At 44.4% G+C, this 22,494-nt stretch overlaps 1 protein-coding gene across 4 annotated transcripts in view; it reads right to left on the bottom strand.

The window, feature by feature from the left end:
• LOC127573025 (CD99 antigen-like protein 2) overlaps nt 1-6,739 on the bottom strand; it is a 135,411-nt gene extending 128,672 nt beyond the window's left edge. For all 4 annotated transcript variants that reach the window (XM_052020775.1, XM_052020774.1, XM_052020773.1 and 1 more), the window contains exon 1: nt 6,510-6,739. In XM_052020775.1, the coding sequence (XP_051876735.1) occupies nt 6,510-6,570 (61 nt within the window). In that variant the 5' untranslated portion in view covers nt 6,571-6,739. The remainder of the gene's footprint in view (nt 1-6,509) is intronic.
• Nucleotides 6,740-22,494: the final 15,755 nt, after the last annotated feature.

Here is a 22,494-nt window from a genome sequence, read left to right on the forward strand (position 1 = left end):
AACTAGGTGTAACATCAGACATGACTTCACTGTTCTCACGTTTAGCCCTGCATTCTTCACATCTGCATTTAATGAACAGCAACTTCTATCAAAACTGTTAATAACCTCTATCAATGATTGTGGCCAGTAGTTGCAAAGAACAAAGAAGATGGCACTTTGGTAAGATCACAATACTGATGAAAAGTCAGTCCAGACCACATAGAACATAGAACAGTATAAGCACAGGAACTGAGGAAGTAAAGGGTTAAGGAACTGTGACTAACTGTAACTATACATATAACTGATGGAAAAATAGCTCGCAGGCAAGAGTACGCAAGCTGCTGACTCATGGATAAGTGATAATTACTGTGTCCGGAACCTTGGTTGCAGACCAGTTACGCTGGACAATAAGGATGCTGGGTGCAATAAACAACGAATGGGAAGCTTGTCCTAAACAGTGAGGGTGATACCTGTCTTTGAATCTCTTGATTATAACTCAATTATGTTGGACGATAGGTGCGATGTCTGTCTCTGGATCTCTGAGGCCTGACCGAAACTCGCGGCGCCGCATTCATTAACTGTGCGTGACAATATCTGTATAAATTTCTATCTGCTCCTTTGTACGGGGAGACCGCTGGAAGCGACTCTCAACAAGTGCTGAAGAGACCTCTCCTTAGCAGTATACAGCTAATAAATGTGTTTTATCGAATCAACCTGGTGGCACTGGTGGCAGCGGACAGAAGTGAGAACTTAAAATCGGGACGACAGAACAGGCCCTTCAGCCCACGATGTCTGTGCTGACCATGATGCCAAATTAAACTAAACCTATCTGCCTGTACACGATTCCTATCCCTCCATCCCCTGCATGTTCATGTGCCTGTCTAAAAGCCTCTTAAATGTCACGATCATGCCTGCTCCCACCACCACCTCTAGCAGCGCATAACCAAATAATAATGACCAGTTGAGTGTTATAAATTCCAAAAGCACATTAACAATCAATTAATCCTGTAATGGTTCTTATGTTAGAGTGCGTTCATAGAGTCATAGAGTTATACAGCATGGAAACAGGCCCTTCAGCCCAACTCATTCATGTCAACTGAGGTCCCTACTTAAGCTAGTCCCATTTGCCTGTGTTTGGCCCATATCCCTCTAAACTTTTCCTATCCATGAACCAGTCCAACTGTCTCTTAAACATTGTAATTGCACCTGCCTCTACCACTTCCTTTGGCAACTCATTCCACACACCCACCACCATCTATGTGAACAAGTTGCCCCTCAGGTCCTCTTTAAATCTTTCCCCTCTCACCTTTGCCCTCTGGTTTTAGACTTCCCTACCCTGGGAAAAAGACTGCAAACATAACCTTATCATGATTTTATAAATGTCTATAAGGTCATCCCTCAGCTTCCTTCATTCCAGGGAAAACAGTCCCAGCCTCTCCTCATAACTCAAGCTCTCCTGTTACGGCAGCATCCTTATGAACCTTTTCTGCACGATCTCCAGCTTAGTCACATTCTTCATATAGTATGGTGACCAGAACTGCAAACAATCTTCCAGGTGCGATCTCACCAACATCCTACTGGGATTAATGATTGAAACAGAAGCATTAAGCAGAGCTCCAGAACCCTCAGACTATATAACTTACTTCCAAAGTCGATGCTCAAGCCAAAGTTAGATGTCTTGAAGTGACGCCAATAATTGTCAGCAAGCTAAAGTTCCTTCTAAGCTGCTCTGCAAATGCTTTAGAATAAATTTCTAAGTAAGCATAAAATAATTGTTTAACCCTGAATCAAACTTCCCTTTGCTTCCTCATTTAATACCTGGAATTCATTTCTCAGGAACGTTTATACCTCTATGTAGCCCAGATAGTTCTGTCCAAAACTGACCGTCAGATAATACACCAGTCACACTTTGTTGGAAGAGCTGTGGGAAGGAACTGAAATTCTACCCCAATTAGCCCAACATCTATCAACGCACACAAAATGCTGGAGGAACTCAGCAGGTCAGGCAGCATCTATGGAGGAAAATAAACAGTCGACATTTCGGGTCAGGACTGAAGGGTCTCGACCCGAAACGTCGGCTGTTTATTTCCCTCCATAGATGCTGTCTGACCTGCTGAGTTCCTCCAGCATTTTGTGTGTGTTGCTCCAGATTCCAGCATCTGCAGAATTTCTTGCATCAACAGGGAAATGCTGAAATAAGGAACTAGTAGCAGGCCACCTCAAAATTCATAGTACAAACGAGCAGGGTCAATACAGCAACATGAAAGGGAAATCAGGTTTGACAACCAGCAGGGAGCATAAAGGCCAACCACTGGTTTTGGTGTATTCAGATGTTAAATGGCATTTGATAAGAAGCCACATGAAAAGTTACTCAACAACATAAGGACTCATGGTATTGAGGGTAATATATCAGTATGGAAAGAAGATTGTGATAGAAAGTAGTAGGGAAAAATGTATCCTTTTTCGTGAGGAAGCTGTAACTAGAATCATAAGGATGAGAACAGAGAACACAGAACAGTGCAGCACAGAAACAGGCCCTTCGGCCCATGATGTCTGTGCTGAACATGATGCCAAATTCAACTAAATCTCTTCTGCCTGCACATGATCCATATCCCTCCATTCTCTGCATATTCATGTACCTATCTAAAAGCCTCTTAAACAACACTATTGTATCCGCTTCCACCACTACACCTGGCAGTCCATTCCAAGCACCTATACTCTCTGTGTAAAAAACTTACCCAACACACCTCCTTTAAACTTTCCCTCTCTCACCTTAAAGCCATGTCCTCTAGTATTTGACATTTTTATCCTGGGAAAAAGATTCTGACTGTCTACCCTACCTATGCATCTCATAATTTTATAAACTTCTGTTAGGCATCCCCTCAGCCTCTGATGCTCCAGAGAAAACAACCCAAGTTTGTCCAACCTCTCCTTATAGCTCAAACCCTCTAATCCAGGCAGCATCCTGTTAAACCTCTTCTGCACCCTTTCCAAAGCCTCCACATCCTTCCTGTAAAGGGGCGACCAGAATTGTACACAATACTCTAAGTGCAGCCTAACCAAAGATTTATATCGCTGTAACACAATTAGTGCCGAGGACTCAGTATTTACAGTTTAAGCAGTAACCTATATGAAGGGATTAAATGTAATAAATTAAAGTTTACTGTAGGTGAGAAAGCAAGTGATGAGGAGGACAAAATGAGTCTGGAAAGGGATATCGAAAGATGAAGTGAGTGAGCAAAAAGATGACAGCTGGAGTAAAGTGTGAAGAGATGTGAGGTTGTCCACTTTGGTAGGAAGCACAGAAAGGCAGAATTCTGTTCAGATGGAGACAGACTACGAAATGCTGCCTCTACATGAAACAATGAAAATCAGTACGCAGGTACAGCACATAATTAGGAAGGCAAGTGATACATTGACCTTTATTGCAAGGGGGTTGGAGTCTAAAAGTGGGGAAGTCTTGCTATTAAGTGTATAGATCACACCTCAGTACTGTGTATTGTTTAAAGATGGTTATAATAGGCTTGGGTGTGTTGCAGACAAAGTCCATTGGATTAATGCATGGGAATGAAAGAGTCAATTAAGTAAATGGAGCTTATACTGTTGAAGTTGAGAAGAATGATAGGTCATCTTATTGAAATGTACAAGATTCTGAGGTGCTTAACAGGGTGGATGCTACGAGAACATTTGCCATGATGAAGGAAATCTAGAATGAGGTGGCATAGCCTGAGGATAATGGGGCATCCATTTCATATTGAACTAAGGAAGAATTTCTTTGATCAGAGGCTTTTGAATTTTTGGAATTCTCTACCCAGAGAGCTGCGCAAGGCCGAGATAGATATATTTTGGAACTAGAGAGGAAAAGAGTTATGGAAGTCAAGCAGGAAAGTGTTGAGGCCAATGAGCAAAAGAGCAATGACTTTATTCAATACCAGAGGAAGTCAGTATGACCTGACAGTGCTTCTATTGTTACAGTCTTATGGGTATGTTTGTGCACAATGGCTTGTTTGGATGGTTAGCGTCGTGCTGTGAGGCCTTTTAAATACAGTCTGCGTATGATACATATACAGTTAGTGTGAAGAGCCAGAAGCTTACATGCTGCCATCCCCGTTGTGATTATTTAAATTGTGTCCGACTGATTACACTGTGATGAATTAATGCCACTGCACTGGAGATCAAAGAGGACACATCGACCCCAGGCCACTGTGACAATCAAGAAATATCTGCTGTTCAAATGAGTGATGGTGGACAGCTTTAAATGAGGATGCACAGAGGCCTCACTGGAAATGGCTCTCAGAACTCACAGCATACAGCTAAATCCGAAAATTCAGAAATCCTGATGGTTCAGCATCTGACTCACCAGGAGATGTTTGCCGTACTCTTTTCCACTCAATGGGGCCTCAGTTCCCATGGTCCCTTTAAATTTATCTGGTTGACTGAACGATTAAACATAATACTGCATTACATCTAATAAAGGTCCATTAGAAGTCTATTGGGGATATTATAAATAACATCCAATAGTCTGGAAAATCTTATGGTTCGGCACCACCAAAGCCCTGATTGTGCCAGATTATCAGAGTTTTACTGAGATTGTTAGACCTGTACAAAATTATCTGAGGTGAGGGGAGCGGATGTGAGGGGAGGGAGGATCCTCGCCAAAATAATTTCAAATTATGATGTTGCTCATATTTCAAGTACAAAGCCTGGAGGGTTCCTCTCAGGGAAATCACAAACCATGAAAAAGTATGTTAGAATATTTCACAAATACTAAATTTTCTATCAGATAAAGTAACGTGCAAACCCACATTTGGTTGTGTTACTTTTGCCGAGGTGAAATTTTTGTTTTGCTTCATTCTGAACAAATTCCAGGAATCTTATTCTGCTATCTTGTCCTCTACGCACTGATAGCAAATTAGAAGACATTATCTTCCAAAATAATGCATTATTCACCATGCTCAAAGACTCATTTAATACCAGGTGCACCACCTACAATCCCTCATTAAGTTCGCTTTATGTCTCAACCTCTTTAATCTTTTTCAGACTATATGCAATATTTATTTTATTCTGGCAGTACTTCAATTTTTTTTATTTTGCAGATGCCACAGAATTCAGAGACCTTTTATGTCTTTGCAATGTACTGCTGCCGCAAAACAACAAATTTCACGTCACATAAGACAGTGATAATAAACCTCATTCTGATTCCCGACCAAACACCTTGTCATCTTTCTCATTTTAGTTGTTAGAACGGCAAACATCTCCTGGTGAGTCAGATGACGCAGTTGTCTTTTTTGTTTATTCGCTATCACCACCATTATTACAGTAACTCCTGTCCATTTTATGCAGCTCAAATATTCTTCTAAAGACCAACATACCTGACATTGGATACTCTATGGTAGGGATTTCAAAAACAAGAGGGCATGGGTTCAGGGTGAGGGGAAGGAGTAGCACAGGAAATCTGAAGGGAAAGATTTTTTTCGACATAGAGAGTGGTTGATATCTGGAACTCATTGCCAGAGGAAGTGGAGTCACATACAATAACTACATTTAAAATATATTTAGATGGACTCATAAATAGTGAGGTTTAGAACTCTACAGACCTGATGCAAGCAAATAGGATTAATGTACATGGGCAAAATGGTCAGCATGGATATGGTGGGCCGAAGGGCCTGTTTCTGTAGAGTACTACTCTATGACTCTATAACATGACACAGCATTTTATATTGACAAGTGCTGAATAATTCTAGTGAGTTATAAACGTTTCTTTAAGAGGCCACCTCTTGAAGGTTACATTTTGTTCAAACATCAGTGTGAGAAACAAGAATCATATCAGGCCAACCACACCATTATTCTAATACAAACGCACACTCTGGTGATACAAGTAACCTGCAAAGGGAGGTCTCGCTGACTCAGGCTTTACAAATGCACAGCTCCAGGTCTACAGGCTGGTTCGATGAGAGATGATCTTGCCGTTATGTCAAGAAGCAAAGGCCTTTGGAGCCTAAGAGGAGAACGTGGGGCCAGGGCTCAGGACGTGTTGGCTCCTACACGATCCTAGGGCAGAAGGGAGACTGGGGCCAAGTTAATCCTCGCCTCCACTCTCGGCTGCAGGCAGCCTTCAGTGGCTGCTCGCACTGACCACCCCCTCCCCCCACTGCAGACCCGGGACACTCTAGTAACCCACCCCCCAACCCCAAAGCAACTGAGAGCAGGTCAAAGCCGGGGCATTATTCCAAGGGAGGGAGGGTGGGGAAGGGGCAATGCGTTGACTGGGAGCCACAACCATGCGCAGTGCGGCGGTGCGGGTCCAAATCCCATTGTTAACTCCCACCCAAAATAAAACCATTGACAATTCAATCAACTGCTTTATTTTTGAGGATGGTTGCACCCTCCCCTTCTTCTAAACAGCTGTAGCAGGTTGCAAAGAGTAAAGAATGCACAATGCGTCAATCTTGCAAGCAGCCCGTTATAATGGAACCGGCGGGCGGATCCACGCATACACAGAGAGAGAGAGAAGCAAACCATCTCCTTACCTCGCCCTAGCAACAGGGTGACACCGGCGCACAGCAGGAGGACTGTAGGGGTGCTTGCCATGGTGGTGGTGGGGGACTGTCTCTGGTTCTCCCTGAGGGCGAAGGGTTTGGTGCAGGCTGGCAGGAGAGGCGGCGGGCCGCTGGGAGGAGAGGGCTGCAGAGGTCGGCTGTGGCTCAGTTAGAAGTGTCAGGTTACAGGAGCTGCGAGGCAGAGGCGGGCAGCTGCTCGCTCGCCGGCCCCTCTGACACCCGAGTGACGCTCGGCGTCTGCACGTTAGATCATCGGCAGGGAGGCTGGGTGCGGGGGAAGCAGGCAGGCAGAGAGAGAGGCAGCAGGCGGACAGAGACAGTGCCAGCAACCTGGCAGGCAGACAGGGTGCCAGACAGCCTAGAAGACAGTGCTAGATAAGTGGCAGACAGACTGATGGTGCCAGATGCCCTGACAGACAGGTAGAGACACTGGCAGGCAGATAAACAGAGAGATTGCAGACTAGGAAACTCCGGGACAGATAGAAGAGACATTGTCCCTAGAAGGTCACCTCACTATAGGAAGGATGTCGAGGCGTAAAAGATATTGGTCCCGGAATGCCACCTCACTATAGGAAGGATGTCGAGTCTTTAGAGAGGGTGCAGAGGAGGTTTACCAGGATGCTGCCAGGATTAGAGGGCATGTGCTATCAGGAGAGGCTAGACAAATTTGGGCTCTTTTCTCTGGAGCAGCGGAGGCTGAGGGGTGATCTGTTGGAAGTGTATAAAATTATGAGGGGCGTAGATAGGGTGGACAAGCAATATCTTTTTTCCCATTGTTGAGCGATCCAATACCAGAGGACATGCATTTAAGGTGAGAGGGGGTAGGTTCAGAACAGATGTGAGGGGTACATTTTTTACTGAGAGAATGGTGGATGCCTGGAATGCGTTCCCTGGTAGGGTGGTGGGGGCAAATTCATTGGGGGCTTTTAAGAGGGGCTTGGATGGGCACATGAATGAGAGGAAAATAGAGGGATATGGGCATTCTGTAGGTAGGAGGGATTAGCTATGTTGGCACAACATAGGACAGCTTCTATCCCACTGTGATAATACTATTGAACGGTTCCCTTATACAATGAGATGGACTCTGACCTCACAATCTACCTTGTTGTGACCTTGTACCTTATTGCACTGCACTTTCTCTGTAGCTGTGACACTTTACTCTGTACTGTTATTGTTTTTACCTGTACTACCTCAATGCACTCTGTACTAACTCAATGTAACTGCACTGTGTAATGAATTGACCTGTACGATCGGTATGCAAGACAAGTTTTTGACAATAATAAACCAATACCAATACCAACATTGTGGGCCGAAGGGCCTGTTCTGTGCTGTACCGTTGTATGTTCTATGTTCTTAAGGTGGGACAGGCAGTGTCTGGAAGACCATGTAAGCTGACAATATTGGACACATAGGCCAGACACTGCATGAGGGGGCACGGTCAGAAGGGCAAACAGTCTCTGGCAGAAGGTTATATTCTATTCACACTTCAGAAGATAATAGCCTGTGTATAGGATGAGCTGGAAAATGTTCAGGCAAGGCCAAGTAACAATCATGTCACACAAATGCCAGGCAATGACCATCTTCAACAAGAGAGTATTTAACCACCTCTACTGACATTCAACAGTATTACCATCACTGAGTCCCCCACCATCAACTGTAAAGGGATCATCACTAAATGCAAACGTGACTGCCACTGTCGCATGAGCAGGTCAGAGGCTAGGTCTTGTGGAGCAAGTTACTCCCCAGAGCCTTCTCGCCATCTTCAAGACTCGAGTAGGGCAATGGACTATTCTCCTCTTGCTTGGATGATTGCAGTCCGAGGAACACTCAACAAGCTCAACGCCATCCGTGATAGAGCAACATACATGATTAGCATCCCATCCACCAGCCCGAACATTCAGCCCCCTCATCCCACCCCCATCCCAGCCACAAAGTGGCTGCATTGTGTACCATGTGTAAAATGCACTGACATTCCTCAGCCATGCTACTCTGACAACACCTCCCAAACCAGGTAATGCCACCAACAGGAAGGACAAGGAGAGTAGATACATGGAAACCCCTTCTCTTCATACCCTCCTGACTTGGAAATATATCATGTGTTTTCCTCATTATCAATGGGTCGAAGTCCTGGAACTCCGTACCCAACATCACAGTAGGTGAGCCGTCACCACAAGGTCTGCACAAGTTCAAGGCAGCTCAGCGCCACTTCTCAAGGGCAATTAGGGATGGATGATAAATGCCAGCCTTGGCAGGAAGACCCACATAAGAACACAAGAAACAGGAGTAGAAATAAGCCAGTTGACCCAAGAAGCCCCTTTGTCATTCCGTAAGTCATGGCCTTCCCAGTCTTGGCTTCAATGCCACTTTCCTCCTTTCTTCCCATGCTTCCTTGTGGTTTAAATGTCAGGGATACTCCACCTTGGATATATTTAATGGGTCTGCCTCTGCAGCTCCATAGGATAGAGGATTCCAAAGATTCATGACTCTATGACAGAAGAAATCCATCCCTATGACGAAAAACACAATGATGCTGGAGGAACTCGGCAGGCCGGGCAGCATCAGTGGAGAAAAGCAGGCGGTCAACGTTTCGGGTCAGGACAGAAGATAGGAAAAGGGGAAGCCCAATACATAGGAGGGAAAAGCAGAGCTTACCTGCTATCTCTTACCTGCATCTACCCATCACCACCTTGTGCCCACCCCGCCTCCCTTCTTTTGTCCACCTATCACTGCTCTGCTTTTCCCTCCCATATATTGGGCTTCCCCTTTTCCTATCTTCTGTCCTGAAGAAGGGTCCTGACCCAAAACGTTGACCACCTGCTTTGCTCCACAGATCCTGCCTGGCCTGCTGAGTTCCTCCAGCATCATTGTGTTTTTCATCTGGATTCCAGCATCTGCAGTCCTTTGTTTCTCTGAAATCCATCCTTATCTCTGTCTGAAATGGATAACCCCTTATTTTGAAACTATGCCCCTAGTTCTGGCCATCACTACTTGGGGAAATATCCTCTCAGTGACCCACTCTGTCAATCCCACTCAGAATCAAAAAATTTAAGAAGATCACCTCGCATTCTTCTAAAATACAATGAGTATTGGCCCAATCTGCTCACCCTTCCTTCATATGTCAACCCTTTCATCCAGGAATCAACCTAATGATCTTTCTCTGCACTGCCTCCAATATAAATATATTCTTTCTTAAATATGCAGACCAAAACGGTACACAGTGGTCCAGGTAAATCTCAACCATGCACTGAAAAGTTGTATCAAAATTTCCCTACTTTTATTCTCCATACACCTTGCAATGAAGTCCAATATTACATTAGCCTCCCTAATTACATGCTGTACCTTTTGAATGTTAACTTCACCAACACCTCTACTTCCTCAGGAGGCTAAAGAAATTTGGCATGTCCCCTTTGACACTCACCAACTTTTATCGATGCACCGTAGAAAGTATCCTATCTGGATGCATCACGGCTTAGTATGCCAACTGCTCTGCCTAGGACCACAAGAAACTGCAGAGAGTTGTGGACACAGCTCAGAAGCCTGAAAGCACATACTGTACCACCAGGCTCAAGGACAGCTTCTATCCCACTGTTATAAGACAATTGAACAGTTCACTAGTACAATAAGATGGACTCTTAACTTCACAATCTACCTCATTATGACCTTGCACCTTATTGTCTATTTGCACTGCACTTTCCTCTGTAGCCACGACACTTTATTCTGTATTCTATAATGTTTTTACCTTGTACTACCTCAATGCACACTGTAATGACTTGATCTGTTGAATGGTATGCAAGACAAGTTTTTCACCATACCTCCATACAAGTGACAATAATAAACCAATACCAATTCCAATTCCAATTCCAATTACTTTTGTATTTGATCCACCAGGACACCCAACTCTCCTTGCAAAGCAACATTTTGTAGCTCACTCTAGTTAAATTTTTTTTATATCCTTCCTCCTACTGTGGATAACCTTACAAGTTCCCACGTTATACTCTATCTGCCAACTTCTTGCCCATTTGATTAGCCGATCAACATCCCTTTGAAGGCTGTGTGCTCCTCACAACTTGCTAACCCACCTATATTTGTATTATCATCAAATTTGAGCCCTTCATCCAAATCCTCAATCTGGATTATAAATAGTTGAGGACGTAGTTGATTCCTGTGGCAACCCACAAGTTGCTCATTGCTAATCTGAAAATGACAGTTTAAATTGATAAATTGGTTTATTCTTGTCACATGTTCTGAGACACAGTAAAAACCCTTGCTTTGCATGCCATCCACACAGATCATTTCATCACATCGGTACATTGAGGTAGTACAAGGAAAAAGCAATAACAGAATGCAGCATAGTGTTACCGTTGCAGAGAAAGTGCAGAGCAGACAGACAATAAGGTGCAAGGCCATGATGTGGAAGATTGTGAAGTCAAGAGTCCATCTCATCATAGAAGAGGTCTGTTCAATAGTCTTCTAACAGTGGGATAGAAGCTGAGCTTGGTGGTACATGCTTTCAGGCTCTTGTATCTTCTGCCTGATGGGAGGGGGAGAAGAGAGAATGTCTGGGGTGGGTGGGTTCTTTGATTGACCTCACAATCTACCTTGTTATGACCTTGCCCCTTATTGTCTACCTGCACTGCACTTTCTCTGTAGCTCTGACATTATATTCTGTTATTGTTTTACCCTCTACTACCTCAATGCACTGTGTAATGAATTGATCTGTACGAACAGGATGCAAGACAAGTTTTTCACTGTACCTCGGTACAAGTGACAATAATAAACCAATACTAATTATGTTGACAGCTTTACCGAGGCAACGAAAAGTGTAGACAGAATCCATGGAGGGACCCTGGTTTTCACGATGTGCTGAGCTGTGTCCACAATTCTCAGCAGTTTCTTGCGGTCTTGGGCAGTGCAATTGCCATACCAAATCATGATGCATGCAGATAGGATGGTTTTTGTGGTGCATCTATAAAAATTGGTGAGGGTTAATGAGGACATGCTGAATTTCTTTAGCCTTTTGAGGAAGTCGAGGCACTGATACACTTTCTTGGACGTGGCATCTACGTGGTTGGACCAGGTCAGGTGATTGGTGATGTTTACACCTTGGAACTGAAGCTCAAAGCCCTCTCGACCTCAGAGCCACTGATGTAAACAGGAGCATGTACACTGCCCCCCCCCCCCTTCCTGTTGTCAATGACCAGCTCTTTTGCTTTGCTGACATTGAGGGAAAGGTTGTTGTCATGACACCATGTCACAAGGCTCTCTATCTCCTTCCTGTACTCCAACTCGTCGTCATTTGAGATTCAGCCCACTACAGTGGTGTCATCTGCAAACGCTGTCCCTCTGTTTTCTGCTAGCTAGCCACTCTTCTATCCCTGCCAATATATTACCCCAACTCTGTGCATTCTTATCTTGTGCTTTTTATGTGACACCTATCAAATGGCTTCAGGAAATATAAATACAGCCTTTTAACATCCCTGTTTCCAGTCACACAACACTGCAACAGGCCCTTCGGCCCACTGAGTCCATGCTGACCATCCTCCACCCGTTTATACTAATCCTACATTAATCCTAGTGTTTATTCCCACCACATTCCTATCAACTCGCCCCAAATGCTGCCCCTCTCCTACAAATTAAAGGCAATTTACAGCAGCCACTTAACCTGCTGCCCCGCACAGGCCAATCCTTGGCATGGTTTCCGCACACAACGGACCAAGATGTCCAGAGCCGTTTACTCGCTCCTTTCCAAGTCCAAAGGACTGAAAAGAACGCTCGCTTCTGCTAAATGGGATTATCTCGTTCCATTTGGACTGTAATGTGATGTGGGAGGAAACCGGAACACCCAGGGGAACGGGGGAAACCCGCGGGGAAAGCGTGCAAACTCCACACAGACAACACCTGAGGCCGGGATCGAACCGGGTCCCTGGCGCTGCGAGGCAGCGACCCTACTGACTGCGCCACGTGTTGGTTCAGAGAACATCCCATAACAAGTAAGAGATGCTCTGAACCCTCCCACACTCTCCCCAAACAGCTCAACTCCTCCAGACAGCCATTCCCAGCAATTTACACAAACGAAAATGCTTGAAATACTCAGCAGGTCAGGCAGCGCCCGTGGAGAGAGAAACAAGACTCAACGTTTCAGGTTGACCTGTCAGTTCTGGTTCTCTCTCACTTGAAGGAGCTGTCTGACTCTTTCAATATTATCGGCACGTTTTTGTTTAGTTTTTAAAAAGATTCCGCTGATGAGTATTTCTGGCATTCCGCGCTTTATCCTGTCTCCAAGGAGCCCGGGGCGCCAGTCAGACCCTGTGCCAAACAGTGCAGTGAATCAGAGACATAGGTCGCTGGAATCTGGAGCAAACTAACAAAATGCTGGAGGAACTCAGCGGGTCAGGCAGCATCTGTGGAGGGAAATGGAAAGAGACGTTTCGGGTCAGGACACTGCATCAGTACAGTGAATTATTCTTCTACACTCAACGCTTTACCTCAAAAATAATGAACGCATCACCTTCCGACAAGCCAGCCAGGCAACGGATTGAACATTTCTAAATCTGTAAGGTGTAATAAATGGAGGCGAAGTCTGCGAGGTGACAGTTCCAAATTTTCAGGGCTCGAAGCTGTTATCAAAGCGGTGATCGAGACCCAGAAACAAAACAAAAACAGGCTGCTAGAGGAACTCAGCGGGTCAGGCAGCACCTGTGGGTGGGGGGAATGGGCAGTCGACGTTTCGGGCCGAGACCCTTCATCTGGATACCGCCTGACCCACTGAGTCCCTCCGGCAGTTTTTCACTGTGCACCAGATCCCGGCATCTGCAGTTTCTTGTGTCTCGCCTGGTAACCAAACTTCAGCCTGGAGTTTCTGTGGGCAGTGCCTCATGCCACTGACTGCGTTTCACACACCAGGCATGGAGAGGGGGGAGAGGATGGGCTGACGTGCGTGCAGGAAGCCCCTGTTGGATATTAGCGCTGTGAGAGCGGGTGCTAGCCGTAGAGTAACGCACCATGCACTGGCAGAGTCATTCCTTACCTCGACCAGGCAGACTTGTTTGCGGTCTCAGCGTCAATGAATCTCATTTGGCGAGATACTCCAGTATTTCAGTTACTTTTAAATCCCAAGTAAAAATAACCCGGTCATTTCCGAATCAATCCTCCCCGGAGGAAGGTAAGCGTTCAACAGAAAGCTCCCGGCTTCTCTCTCTCTCTCCCTCAAGTGCTTACATCACAGTTAACGCCACCGACACATTTATTTACGGTTATTTCTAACTATTGAAATAAAATGTACTGTCGCTTTCACTAAGGTGGATGGAGCAAGACTGCTGGTTAATATAGCCATTGGAGATTTTGTTTCTATTTTGCGTTCGGCTGAACTTCCGCGCCTTGCAATCCTTGGCGTGGTCTCCGTACACAACGGACCAAGCTGTCCAGAGCTGTTTACTCGTTCCTTTCCAAATCCAAAGGACTGCAAAGAACGCTCGCTTCTGCTAAATGGGATTATCTCGTTCCATTTGGACTGTAATTATATCAAGTCTTTCCGAAAGTATCGGCTGAATTTGCAAAACCCTCGGCTGAGTTGCTGTCAACACAGACCAAGCTGCAAGAAAGTCATAGACTAATGCAGAATGGAAACAGGTCCGATCAAGTTGTCTACCTGCGCTCGACCCATTTGCTGGCGTTTGGCCAATATCCCTCAAAGCCTTTCCTATCCATGTACCTGTCCAAATGTCTTTCAAACGTTGTAATTGTACCTGCCTTCTACCACTTTCTCTGGCAGCTCGTTCCACAGACGCACCACCTTCTGTGTGAAAAATTTACCCCTCAGGTCCCCTTCAAATCTATCCCCTCGCAACTTAAACCTATGTCCTCTAGTTTTGGACTCCATTGTCCTGGGAAAAAAAGACTCCTTGTGATTTTATATACCTTTTGTTTGCTTCCTGTTAATTGTGATAATTTGCAAAAGTCAAAAACAAGAATGAAAGCACATTTGGAAAGTTTAAGCTTCTATCCACTGGAGTTGAGGAAAATGCGAGGGGATTTAATTGAAACATTTAAGATCTGGAAGGGTTTTGACAGGGTGAATGTTTCCCTGTGGGAGAATCTAGAACAAATAGTGTCACCATGTAAAAATAACAGGTCATTTGAGATGAGATAATTGGATTTTTTTTCTTTCAGAGGTTTGTGAGTGTTTGGAAATCTCTTCCCCAAAGGGCAGTGGAAACTATTTGAATATTTTTGAGGCAGTGGGAGATAAGCAAGGGGGTGCAGGGGAGATTGGAGAGCAGAGTTCAGATTATAATCATATCAGACATGATCTTATTGAATGGCAGGAAAGGCTTGAGTTACCTACACTTACTCCCAATTCCTAGCAGCAGGGGGATGTTGAAGGAGGAGGACTGAGAGACTGCAGGTAGCCAAAATGAAGGGCAGGGAGCCAGGAAGCAAAGGAGAGGGACGCTGGAGGTCCCTGGGGTAGTCGAGAAGTACTTGGAGTACTGTGCTGAGTTCTGGTCGCCTCACTACGAGAAGGATGTAAAGCCATAGAAAGGGTGCAGAGGAGATTTACAAGGATGTTGCCTGGATTGGGGAGCATGCCTTATGAAAACAGGTTGAGTGAACTCAGCCTTTTCTCCTTGGAGTGATGGAGGATGAGAGGGGACCTGATAGAGGTGTATAAGATGATAAGAAGCATTGATCGTGTGGATAGTCAGAGGCTTTTTCCCAGAGCTGAAGTGGTTGCCACAAGAGGACACAAGTTTAAGGTGCTGGGGAGTAGGTACAGAGGAAACGTCAGGGTAAGTTTTTTTACTCAGAGAGTGGTGAGTGCATGGAATGGGCTGCCGGCAACGGTGGTGGAGGCGGATACGATAGGGTCTTTTAAGAGACTTTTGGGTAGGTACATGGAGCTTAGAAAAATAGAGGGCTATGGGTAAGCTTAGTAATTTCTAAGGTAGGGACATGTTCGGCACAACTTTGTGGGCCAAAGGGCCTGTATTGTGCTGTAGGTTTTCTATGTTTCTATGAGGAGGAATGTGGGCTATCATTGGTGGATTCCTGATGCTGAGGTTGCTACAGAATTGTAATTTCACAAGGATGTTACTGGGACTGGAGGACCTGAGCTGGAAGGAGGGACCGGACAGGCTGGGACATTTTTTCCTGGAGTGAAGGACGCTGCAGGGTGACTTTGTAGAAGTTTATAAAATCGTGAGGGGCAAAGATAAGGTGAATACACAAAGTCTTCTTCCCAGGGTAGGGGAGTCCAAAACTAGAGGGCATGGGTTTAAGGTGAAAGGGGAAAGATTTAAAGTGGACCAGAGGGGCAACTTTTTCACACAGAGGGTGGTGAGTATATGGAATGAGCTGCCAGAGGAAGTGGTAGAGGTGGGAGCAACATTTAAAAGATACTTAGATAGGGACATGGATTGGAAAGGTTTAGAGGGATATGGGCCAAATGTGGTGAAATGGGACTAGCTCAAGTAGACAACTTGGTCGGCATGGACAAATTTGGTGGAAGGGCCTGTTTCCCTGCTGTATAGCTCTTGACCCTAAGTCAGGTACTATACAAGGTGCAATTGGACACAGAGTGGACATGGGAGAGGATGTTTCCATTAGTAGGAGAGTATAAGATCCAAGGGCACAGCCTCAGAATAAAGGGACGTCCCTTTAAAACTCAGATGAGGAGGAATTTCTTGAGCCAGAGGGTGGTAAATCTGTGGAATTCGTTGCCACAGACGGCTGTGGAGGCCAAGTCCTTGAGTGTATTTAAGGCAGAGGTTGATAGGTTCATTATTGATTCGAGGATTAAGGGTTATGGGGAGAAGGCGGAAGAATGGGGTTGAAAAAAAATCAGCCATGATTGAATGGTGGAGCAGACTCAATGGGCTGAATGGCCTAATTCTGCTCCTAATTCTTATGCTCTTATGGTCTTCTTGGTAAATTAAATTCAACAGTGAATTTGGATTCTCACTTACTCTCATCTCCTTTTTATCTTGTTCCAATCACACCCTCTTCACTTTGGGTAAGATCTCCCATTCTTTCTCTCACCTTCCTGCACTGCTGGTCTCTGCCAGTCCCCTTACCCTCGATGACACTTGGGATCCTAATGCCAGTGGAGACAATACATTGGTTTAGGAGGAAATGGAAATTTCACAGTAACCATTTTTTAGCTCAATTTCAAAAAGCCTTTATGGGAGCAGCACCAACCAGATAGGTGGGTTCGTTACAAACCAGATAGGTAGGTTCATTACAAACCAGATAGGTAGGTTCATTACAAACCAGATAGGTGGGTGCGTTACAAACCAGATAGGTAGGTTAGGTAAAGCAGAGAGGAAAGTTGACAGAAAAAATGTTTCTGTGGAGCATAGGATATGTAAGAGGAATGTTGGACATTATGTTCTCAGTGTGGTTTCATGGAACCTGGAGAGAGTACTTGTGTAAGACAGAAGATCTTTGCTGTGTAGGGAAATGATTGGAACTGAGGGGATTACAAATGATCTCAGGACAGGTTGCTTGTCTGTCTGTTTCCCTGCAGAGAAGTATTAAAAAGTAATGTCTCACTAGGGTGTCATAACACGGAAGAGTATTTCACTTGTTGAAAGCATTTGAGAAAGAGGGGATGGGAAAAAAACTTCATAATCAAGTATGAAGGCTTGCAAAGCAAATCTGTGACTTCAAACCTAACCCATTTCCACTACCAGACAGGAAGAGGTCATGCTTTAACCCCAATGGGGAAGTACAGAGCACATCCACAAAGACCGCAGATTCTGTCCAACTGTGAATAGTGTTAACCACATGGCAGCATAGTGGTGCAGCGAGGACCACTGCTGTCTCACAGCTCTAGTAACCCCAATTCAATCCAGACTTACAGTGCTGTCTGTTTGGAGCTCGTACATTCTCCCTGTGTCTGCATGGGCTTCCTCAAGGTGCTCCGATTTCATCCCACAGCCCAAAGCTGCACTAGTTGGTAGGTTAATTGGTTACTGCAAATTGCCCCTAGTTTGCAGCTGAATGGTAGAACCTGGGGCTAGTTGGTGGGGATGTTGGGAAAATAAAACAGGATTAGTGTAGAATTAGTGTAACTTGTTGGCTGATGTCGGTGTACACTTAGTGGGCCAAAGGACCTTTCCTATGCTCCACAACTCTATGACATAATCTTAACTGTCTACCTGCACTGCACTTCCTCGGTAGCTGTGACACTTTACTCCGTACTGTTATTGTTTTTACCTGTACTACCTCAATGCACTCTGTACTAACTCAGTGTAACTGCACTGTGTAATGAATTGACCTGTACGATCAGTATGCAAGACAAGTTTTTCACTGTACCTCGGTACAAGTGACAATAATAAACCAATCCCAATACCAATAATTTGTGAAGATGTAGTAAAAGCCACCATAAGATGCACATGATCTTCATTTTTAAATAACACCAACAACAACTTGGAGAGGAGGAATGCACAAAAGGGGAGACACAAGAGACTGCAGATGCTGGAATCTGGAGCAACAAACAATCTGATTGACGAACTCAGTGGGTTGAGCAGCGTCTGTGGAGGGAAAGGAATTGTCGATTTCTCAGGTCGAGACCCTGATGCAGAGTCTTGACCTGAAATGTAGACAGTTCCATTCCCCCCACAGATGCTGCTTGACCCCTTGAGTTTATCCAGCAAATTGTTTAGTGAGCGAAAGGGGAGCTTTGTGGTTGGGTGAAAGCTGAGATAGATTAAGGGACAGATTGGATGATAGTGCAAAGTGAGAGGGTGTAAGGGGAAAAGTGAAAAACAAATATTGGTCTAGAGGTGGTGTAAATGGGAGAAGCAAGTCATTAACTGAAATCCAAGTGTAAAATAATGAGGATGCTTCAGTAAAAACAGAAAAAATTCTCATTTGCTGAAAACATTGAACTCAGTGTTGGCCGTTAAATGCCTAATTGGAACATGAGCTACTGTTCCTTGAGTTTATTGAGTTTCACTGGAAATGCTGGAAGCTGAGGAAAGAGAAGTCAGAGTGGCAGTGGGGCAAGGGCTTAAGGTAATATGTCACCAGATGCTTGCGGTCGCAACTGCAGAGTGTATAGAGGTACTTGAAAACCATTCCTCCAATTTATGTTTTACCTCCGCAGTGTAGAGGACATTGCATTATGTAAGACGACTAAATTGAAAGAAGTGTAAGTACATCTCTGTTGCACCTAGAAATGGTGTTTGGGGCCAGGTCAGTGGGAAGGAAGGATGTAAAAGTGTGTTGAGTCTCCTGCAGTTGCATGGGAAAGAGTGGGGATATTGGTGGAGATGGAAGAGAGAACCAGAGTGTTCCACAGAGAATGGTCCCTTTGGAATGCTGAAAGGGAAGGGGAAAGGTACATATGTCTGCTGGAGGCATCATGTTGAAATTAGAAAGGAGGGTGCATTGATTGTGGAGGCCTGAGGGTAGAGGAAGAGAAGCCTTTGCACCGATAATCCTGAGTTAGTTCCCGTCATCCCTCCCTTATCTGGTTCGACCTATCACGTACTGTCCCTTGCCTCAACACTCTCTCCTCCCCTTCCCTTACCTAGCCTCATCTATCCGTCGTTCACCCTCATCTAGTTCCACCTATCACCTACTAACCTCTATTTCACCCCTTCTTCTCATTTCTATGTACCAGCTGTCTTCCCTCTAGACCCTCAGTCCTTATTCAGGGTCTCAACCTGAAACATCAATCATCCCCTTGCCTCCACAGATGCTGCTCGACCTGCTGAGTTCTTTCAGCTGTTTGTTTTTAATTTGCTCCGGATTCCAGCATCCGAAGTCTCTTGGGTCTCCTAACTCGCAGTATCCCATTCACCACCCCAACTGTTGTGTTTGCTTTAAATTAGTTCCTGGTTAAAAAAAACTACACTTTTACATTTCTTACCTTTGCTTTCAAATTCCTCCATGGCTTTACCCCATGTTGTCTTTGTAATCTTCTCCAGCCCAACAACTCCCTGACAAACCTGAACTTCTCCAGCTGTGGCCTGATGTTCATCCCTGAAGTTAGCTGTGCCTTTACTAAAAGGCACTAGAATCTGAAATTCTTCCCCAAATCTCATAGCCAGTCAACCTTGCACTTCTACTGAAATGCTCCTTTAAACCTATCTTTGACCAAACTTATGGACACCAACATAATATCTACCAGATGGATCTGGCCCAAATTATGCTTGGTAATGCTCCACTGAAAGCCTTAAGATGTTTTACAGTATTAAGCACACTTAAAAAAAGCTGTGATTATTGTTCTGTTCCTTTCATAAAAGAACTTGCAATTTTAAAAATGAATGCAAACATCAAACTGGCTTGATGAAAGACATGTATCATAAGTTTAAATTAACTGTCATCTTCCCTTTATGACAAGTACCATTGGAATTTTTGCACACAGATAATCTTTCTAAGCATATTAGCATGTGGTCTCTAGTGACCAACAGCCTACTTGGCCTTTGACTCAGGGCCAGTTTTATGCTCCAATTTCACACATCTGTTCTTCCTCATAGACTGGAAAACCCATTGAGATTGAAGCAGAAAAATGTAATTTATGGATGTACCGAACATTTCATAAATCATTGCAATCACTTGAAAAGGAATGTGTGTGTGTGTGTGTGTGTGTGTGTGTGTGTGTGTGTGTGTTTGTGTGTGTGTGTGTGTGTGTGTGTGCGTTTGTGTATCTATGTGTGTATGTTGTTTCTGTGTGTGCGTGTATGTTCTTATGTCTGTGTATATTGATATGCAGTTTATATTACTAGCTGCAGAGTTATTGCTACTTTCACATGTTGTATAAATTCAATCTTATGAAGAAGAAACCCTGCCCTCGTTCCCCTGCTATTTTGCACAATGTTTCCAATGTGCTACGGAGAAGAAACAAAACAGCATTAATGCAGGACTCCGGGTGTAATCAACATCTATTTAGTATTTAGTTTTATATAACATGGCAGCACTTTGAAAACAATTACCAGTAACACTTAAATGCTCCTTGTCCCAAATAAAATTGTGTTTACTCCTGAGTGGTTGGGGAAAGGGTGGACTGGAGAAAGGAGCAAGAACCCTGAAAGTTAGGCTTCTGTCACGGCCACCTTTCCAAATTGTTTCAGTTACAGACTTACTAATCTTGTGTTATCATAGTCTCCCTTGTGTTCTAATGTAGCTGTTAACTAGAATCCCACATCAATAATATCCAAAAATAAAGCTTTGGGCACATTTGAGCAGGATTTACTTCTGACTTCACAGTGCACAGAAGTTATCCTTTGCCTTGCTTTGTGTTTTCATTTGATACCAAAACCAACCAAACATTTGTGTTTATCACATCACCAACTACCTCTCTTGGGCAAAGGGAAATTTGAATGACAGGACAGAGAAACAAGAATGAATACAGTCCCATGTACAGTATTCAGGTGAAAGGGCAGATTCCTACTGTGAGATGGCTAGAGCTGTTCAAGCAGATGGATACTGTTGGAAATTAGCAACTTGTTCTGCTACACTGAAGGCCTAAGAATGAGTTAGAATCCAGCTGCATCCTTGCAATGCATGGAAGGTGACATAATAACTTGGATATGTTTTGCAACTAAATATTTTATTATATTGGGTATGTTTTAAAATCAAAATTGTTTCTTTTTCAAAGGTGACTTTCCAAATGTATGAGGGATTTTTTATTCGAGGTGGATAGTTGGGTGATGTAGTTAATTGTAGAGTCACTCTATGCAAGTTGATCTAAGTAATTAACAGCACCAGATTCTGTGTGATTTGTCACAATCTGAGGAGGTCAGAGAATATATCAGTTCCCTTCCCTACCCCACCACCACCATCACCACTTGACACCCATTATTAGAACATAAAACATAGAACATTACAGCACAGTACAGGCCCTTCGGCCCATGATGTTGTGCCGACATTTTAGAAACATAGAAACATAGAAAACCTACAGCACAATACAGGCCCTTTGGCCCACAAAGCTGTGCCGAACATGTCCCTACTTTAGACATTACTAGGCTTACCCATAGCCCTCTTTTTTTCTCAGTTCCATGTACCTATCCAAAAGTCTCTTAAAAGACCCTATCGTATCCGCTTCCACCACCGTTGCCGGCAGCCCATTCCACGCACTCACCACTCTCTGAGTAAAAAACTTACGCCTGACATCTCCTCTATACCTACTCCCCAGCACCTTAAACCTATGTCCTCCTGTGGCCACCATTTCTGCCCTGGGGAAAAGCCTCTGACTATCCACACGATCAATGCTTCTTATCATCTTATACACCTCTATCAGATCACCCTTCATCCTCCATCTCTCCAAGGAGAAAAGGCCGAGTTCCCTCAACCTGCTTTCATAAGGCATGCTCTGCATTCCAGGCAACATCCTTGTAAGTCTCCTCTGCAACCTTTCTATGGCTTCCACATCCTTCCTGTAGTGAGGTGACCAGAACTGAGCACAGTACTCCAAGTGGGGTCTGACCAGGGACCTATATAGCTGCAACAATACCTCTCGGCTCCTAAATTCAATTCCACGACTGATGAAAGACAATACACCATATGCCTTCTTAACCACAGAGTCAACCTATGCAGCTGCTTTGAGCGTCCTATGGACTTGGACCCCAAGATCCCTCCGATCCTCCACACTCCCAAGAATCCTACCATTAATACTATATTCTGCCATCATATTTGACCTACCAAAATGAACCACTTCACACTTATTTGGGTTGAACTGCAACTGCCAATTCTAAGCCCAACTTTGCATCCTATCTATGTCCTGCTGTAACCTCTGACAGCCCTCCATACCATCCACAACACCTCCAACCTCTGTGTCATCCGCAAACTTACTAACCCATCCCTCTACTTCCTCATCCAGGTCGTTTATAAAAATCACAAAGAGTAAGAGTCCCACCCTAAAATCTATCTAACCCTTCCCTCCCACATAGCCCTCCATTTCTCTGTCATTTTCTCTATTATCCCAATTGCACTTCCAGATTTCCCA

Source organism: Pristis pectinata, chromosome 8 (assembly GCF_009764475.1).
Source record: "Pristis pectinata isolate sPriPec2 chromosome 8, sPriPec2.1.pri, whole genome shotgun sequence".
In the NCBI taxonomy this organism is placed as follows: Eukaryota; Metazoa; Chordata; class Chondrichthyes; order Rhinopristiformes; family Pristidae; genus Pristis; species Pristis pectinata.